We start from the raw sequence: 6,169 nt of genomic DNA, 5'->3' as shown, positions 1-6,169 counted from the left end.
AGACAAAACGAACGCACCATTCAACCTGAAAGTCTGCACTTCAATTGCATCCCAGTTTCATTTCAAAATTGTGTCATTGTCCAAATATTTCTGGGCCTAACTGTAAATGCAGATGTATAAATACCATGAATTTTCAGAATCCTTCTTGTATTCTCCAGGTGGTTCGACATTGGATGTTTGATCCTGGAGGACCCTGGTCACAGCATCCGCATTGAGGTCTTCACTCAGGCAACTCCTGTGGCTCTGGATCACGCCCAACAGGTACAATTAATCAACACCTGTAAGGCACACACACTCACATGGACCACAGAGTATTAGGGACATTGATTGGGCTTTCAAGGATAAAGTTTAAATATTAATAGAAACAATTTGTAATATCTTTTTCTTGAAATTAAGACTTTAATTTCAAGAAAAAAGTCATTATTTTATAAGAAAAAGTCCCAATATTAAAATCATAGTTTTACAATAAAAAACTGTTGAACAAAATTCCAAATATAATTTCAATATATATTTCATTACCCAAACGTCTCTGACACAGTATGAATTGTTAAAATGTGATATTTCTTAAAGGGAGTGTGGTGCAGGGAGCTTTTAGTTACATTTAAACTATGTAATGGTAAGGTTGTCTGACGTTAACTGCTGTTAGTTATTAGTTTGATGATTTTGATTTTTTGATGAGAATGATTTAATAATGTGTGTATTGATTACTGATGCTGGCCAATCAGGCTAATTATCAGCTTATTGTGCCCTGTAAGGAGTTGCAGAGTTGATTGATTGATTGAGTTGCAGCTTGGTTTATTGTCATTGATGGGGGCAAATAATTAGCTTCAAACTTTATTCAGTATCACTCACTTAGACCCCTCCAGCAACTAATTAGACTGTTCTGTATTGTTCCCCTGTGCAGGCTCAGTCCCTGACCCCTCCAGACTACAGCCTGCGCTGGTCAGGTCTGATTGTCACTGTGGGTGAGGTCCTGGAGCGCAACCTGCCCAACATCAACAGAACAGACTGGCATCAGGCCATGACAGGCATGACCCAACGGCAGATGATCCAAAGCGCTGCCAAAGCTCTGGCTGGAATCTACAAACAGCAGCTGCCACCCAGGACTGTGTGATGCTGAATGGCTCCGGTTTCTGTCGCATATTGGGAGAAAGTGGGGACGTGCTGGAGGAAAAACTAGCTGATCGGACAGCGAGGTAGCTCCCCATCCGTCCTCCATGTGTCCTTGTGGGGCAAAGCCAAATGCACATTTCTTTAAAGGTATTGATGTTTATGATCAAAGATATTGACTGACCTTTACCATGTCAGCGGGATTTTACTGAAAGGCTATCAGGACTTAACCGTTAACTGATCTCGTCATCACTGAAAGATTATTACACATCATGTATATTAATATCAACAACATTAACACATACTGTGGCAATATTTCATTTTCTGCTTTTGTTTATGAAATGCTTATCATAGAGACTATTACGTGGAATAACTCCCAGTTGTATTGTATGCACTAAAAGTCGCCACAGATCTAACTTTTTGGAAAACTTACTTTCTGGTATGAATTTTTATGAAGAAGACCCAATTCAAAATGCTGTAGTGCCAGGCAGACCCAAACAGAGAGAGAGAACGCTTTTGACCTGAACCCTGAGACAAGTAGAAAAAAACATGACCCTATGTGACCCAATTAGACTGAATATAATGTGGACCTGGCCTGACTCTAGCCCTGGGTTGTGTCATAGATACTTAGAACTGAGTTGATCCATAAAGTCCTCTAGTATATACTGTAACACTGTAATAGTTAGCAGTGTAAGTACTTGTTTTGTAGTGCTGGAAAATGCTAAAAGGTATTCACTAATATCCTGACACTACTGGCAATTTCACATTTCAAAACCTGGCAAAAAAGCGGATAAAATTTTAAAAAAATGTGTTTAATGATTTTATTTTGTCCATCGGTTTCTGAGCTGTTGCTACAGTCATCAACTCACTGTCCACCTCTTTTTAAGTTTATTTTTAGCTGTAAAAAATGTATCTATTGTCTTTGTTGGAACAAAAAAATCCCTCTAGCCCTACTAGAGGGCCCTGGGGCTATTTAATGGCATGTGATTGCAACACCTTTTCGGCTCACAGAATCTACGGCAGCTGCAAAATGGACTCAAAAGGCTTGGTGCTTTATGAAACGAAGAATAATTTGGAATTATGCAACATGTAAGCATAATAATTAAATAATAAAGGTATTAAAACTCGATTTTGACACAGAGCCTTAAGCTAAGTAACACAGGAGCCAACACAGAAGAAAAAATTTATTTGTCAAAACTAAGAATCAGCTCTTTGATGAAGTTGACTGGCTGATCTCAAATGAGGCTAATGTCAGTAGGTATATTCCTTTAGTGCATATTCCCATATTCCAACTGAAAATTAAACTTTTAGATGACCATAAATCATTTTCCACACAGTGAACCTGCGGCCTTAGAGGGGGCCCTGGGGGTCAGGGGCCCCTGAGACAGTTTGGCTTTACAGAAGCTTTGTAAAGCATTGAATCAATATGAAGCAATTGTGCTGAAAATGGTTTATTGTTTTGAAGCACTGTTTGTGATCGTTTGTTTTTTGCTGCATTGAAGCAAGTCTTTAGCCTAAGTCAAGCAAGTTTAGACTGCATGCTGGTCTTTGTACATATACTTAAGTCAGTAAGTCCAGTTAGATTTAGTATACAGTGTGCAACTGCGACAGCCAGAATGGTGTGATGGGGACAAAATTATGTCATCGCGTTTCGTATACAGAGAAGGAAGGGTCATTATGTCATCATACCGATATTCTAATGCCAGGCTTGGTGCCAGACTTTGGTGCCAGTTCTATTAAAGCCTATGGGAGATGTGTGCAGAAGCTCACTAAACCCCAACATATCTACATCATATGACCTTTAATGAAGAACTCACTTTAGAGAATAGATATTTCCATGTGTGCATTTGTTTATTTGCTGCGGTCTCCAAATAGTACTGGATCTATGGATGCGGAGAGCAGTGATAATTACGATCTTCTTGTAGTAGTCTGAAATTTTTGCTGTTGGCAGCCTGGTGTTCCATTCTTGCTGTGTCTATGAAGTCAGTGTGCAGGGAGTAAAGTATGACTATGTATAAAATTTAAATAAATAAATTGACAGTTGGGGTTATGCCAGATTAGCTCAGATCAGCTATTTTGGGTTAGAGCCTTTTAAGGGGAGGTCGGCCTTCTGCAGGTGATGAATAAATATTGTAAATAAAATCTGTGTTCTTCACTCCTCTCTACCTTTTACTTGGATCCGGTGGCTGCTTTACGATGATTGACAGTGCTAATAATTATTGTTATGGGAATATAGTCTTCAAATGAAACATTTACAAACCTCCTCTGATTATTAATTGTGCATTGTTAGGTAAAACAACAAAGGCATATATACATGGCGTTAAACTTTTAGAAAACCTTTAACCACAAACTTGATCATCAGAAAATAATTAATCTAAATTGAATGACGCAATCTGCCGTAATAAAATCAACACCTGGCCTGTACTCCCATTTATCTGGTGACCTGCTGTTGCTAATCTACATAACATCTGGTCACCATGTCAACAAACTGTAGATTGGGTTACATAATGTTAGCTAACAGGCTCAGAGTTAATATACTGAGGAGCTTTTCAGGCTAGACCCCGTAGATTATAGAGAGATGGAGCAGGGACCCCGTATATACGTATATCGTATAAAGATGTGTTGCATATTAAACTGGGCCTACAATAACATGCACACTACAAATAGGCAAGTGTATCTATTATGTTGGATTCATGTTGATGTGTATTTGCAGACATGATATTTTAAAACTGCAGTAAATAAAAGTGAGTAAAAACTAACTTTTTGTAGTATTTGCTAAAACTTTCACCTTTGTTCAGGCTTGTTGGATTCCTCTAAATGTCATTAGGAGCACTAGGAGGAGCCAGATTATTTTTTTTTTTTTTTTACAGATTATCAATATACAGTGAAAGTTTCAGCAAATATGACAAAAAAATATGTTTTATAAAGGTTACATACTGCAGGTTGATTTTCTTTAAGAGAAAAAAACACTTAAAATGATTGTAATAATAATTTGGTGCCCCTCTGCACTAACTCTGACAACCCACTAGGGGTCGTGGACCCCCTGTTGAAGACCCAGGAGAATATCATAGTTTAGCTAACTTACTGCTAACATTAGTCTGATACTAAGCTCCTGTCCATTATAAATTTAGCATAATGTAACTTGATAAATTAACATACAAGTCAAACGAAGTGTACTTTGAAAACACATGAAACATTGGCTTGGGGAGAGATGGAGTGGTCTACCCATTCACCACAACGCTAACTGCACTGAGAGCTCTCAAGCGTTGCACCAGTGTGACATAATGACCCTTCCTTTTTATTTTTCTTGGATATAATGTCTCAGTTAAAAAAAATCATTGTATCACATTTGTTGATTTTGCCTTGTTTTATTTCAAAATATTTGCCCACAATAACTGTTGTGCTTTATGTGAGCACTCGTACCCATGAGTACCTGTAGCAGGATGCTAGCAGTAACCTGCTGAAGTCTGGGTGGAAAGAACATTCTTCGGTGTACTTTGTGTCCTCTAAATGTGCCTTTTTACACAAATAAATCACTTTTTAATGCTGGTTTGTATCAGTCCTACATTGTTTGTTCCACAAGTTAATGTGGAGCAAAGATATTGTCAAGTTATTTCTTTATAGTTGATGTCTGCATGTACTTAAGTCTACTATATACCAAAGTCTTCCAGTCTATCTATTCAGCAGAGTCTGTCCCATAGCTACCACTGAGGACATGTCCTTCATTTATTTACTTTTGTTTTTAGCAACCTGTGGAAGGTGACAATCTACAGGTAAAGATGTACACTTCAATAAAATATTTCAAATATTCCTGTATTTTTAAATTTGACCAACAAGCGGGGCAAGTTCTGACATGTAAGTAATTAATTAAAAAGATAATTCTATATTGCAACCGTACAAATATTAGCCGTAACAGGTAACTAGAAAGGATTATAAAAAGGATGAGACCAAAGATTGAACCCAGAGGAACTCCTGTGTTGATGTAAAACGGGAAGTGTTGCCAAAGCATGTTATTATTTTTGATATCACAGGCCTTAGACCAATAAAAAAAAGGAGACTGTGTATACAGGTTCCTCATGTGAGGACAGCCCACAAAGATATGAATAACCATGGATGCGGAGAGGGACCCATAGAGAATGCCTTTGTACAGGGCTGAGGCGAAAGCACATACATCTTTGCTATTGGTTGAGGCTGTTGCTTTCTAGGACATTTTCTACTTTTCTAGGACATTAGTTTCCTCACTTACCACCTCACTGCTTCCTTTTGTAAGTTCATTCCAAAAACTGAGTGAGAGCTACATTGTGCACTTTTTCGCTGGGTTTCCTTTGTGAGATGAGTAGTAGATTAGAGCATTGTAGATAGTAGGATGTTCCGGCGTTGATTTATGTCTACGGTGGTCAATGAATTCCGCTATTAAAAGAAAGAGGACAAAAAGAAGAAACGCTGTACAGAAAAGGCAGCTCCAAAGGAGCAGTTCTTCTGATGTAAAATAAAATCCCTTCATGCAGGTCTAAAAGTTACAGATTAAGAGCTGTCTGGCTTCTAGGAATCTCTTTTAGTATGGATCTGTTCAGCCTTAGCACAAGTTTGAATAAAACTTTCATCTGCTGAGCTTTCAATTAATGCAGAGGAAAGGTATACAGTATTTTTACATCAATGATTCACGTTGCCCAGGGGCAGAACTCCTTTGTTTCTTTACTCCCTCTCTCTTTCTGTCTCTGTGTGATGAGGTATCGATCCGATGCATCCTGCAGAACAACGGTACGTGGAGGCAGCTTTTGGAAGGTGATCGGAAAAACCTGCTAGCCTTAAAGCACGCTGTCACAGTCGGGCTCATCACATGGTATCCTTCATATTTCATCTTTGGGTAGTCAGCGTGCACTATTATTTCCCCCTGAGGTACATGTACTGCCTGATAATGATGAAGTGTAGTTCAAACTTCTGCCTGGAGAAATAAATGTGACCAGCATTTTTATCTAAATGCAGCTAGGAGAAGTAACCCCAATACAACTATAGATTCACCATGCTGTTGTATGTACCCTTCTGTTAAAGAAAGAAA

General features: G+C 38.4%; 1 protein-coding gene across 1 annotated transcript in view; it reads left to right on the top strand.

Moving 5' to 3' along the window:
- prrc1 (proline-rich coiled-coil 1) overlaps positions 1-4,659 on the top strand; it is a 10,983-nt gene extending 6,324 nt beyond the window's left edge. Inside the window, 2 exon segments of the mRNA XM_035667750.1 lie at positions 159-261; positions 905-4,659. Coding sequence (XP_035523643.1) covers positions 159-261; positions 905-1,114 — 313 coding nt within the window. The 3' untranslated portion in view covers positions 1,115-4,659.
- Positions 4,660-6,169: the final 1,510 nt, after the last annotated feature.

This window comes from Morone saxatilis, unplaced genomic scaffold (genome assembly GCF_004916995.1).
Source record: "Morone saxatilis isolate NCDOM2014 unplaced genomic scaffold, NCSU_SB_2.0 Contig21, whole genome shotgun sequence".
NCBI lineage: Eukaryota > Metazoa > Chordata > Actinopteri > Moronidae > Morone > Morone saxatilis.
The sequence above is the reverse complement of the archived record's forward strand: the minus strand, read 5'-3'. Positions and strand labels throughout refer to the sequence as shown.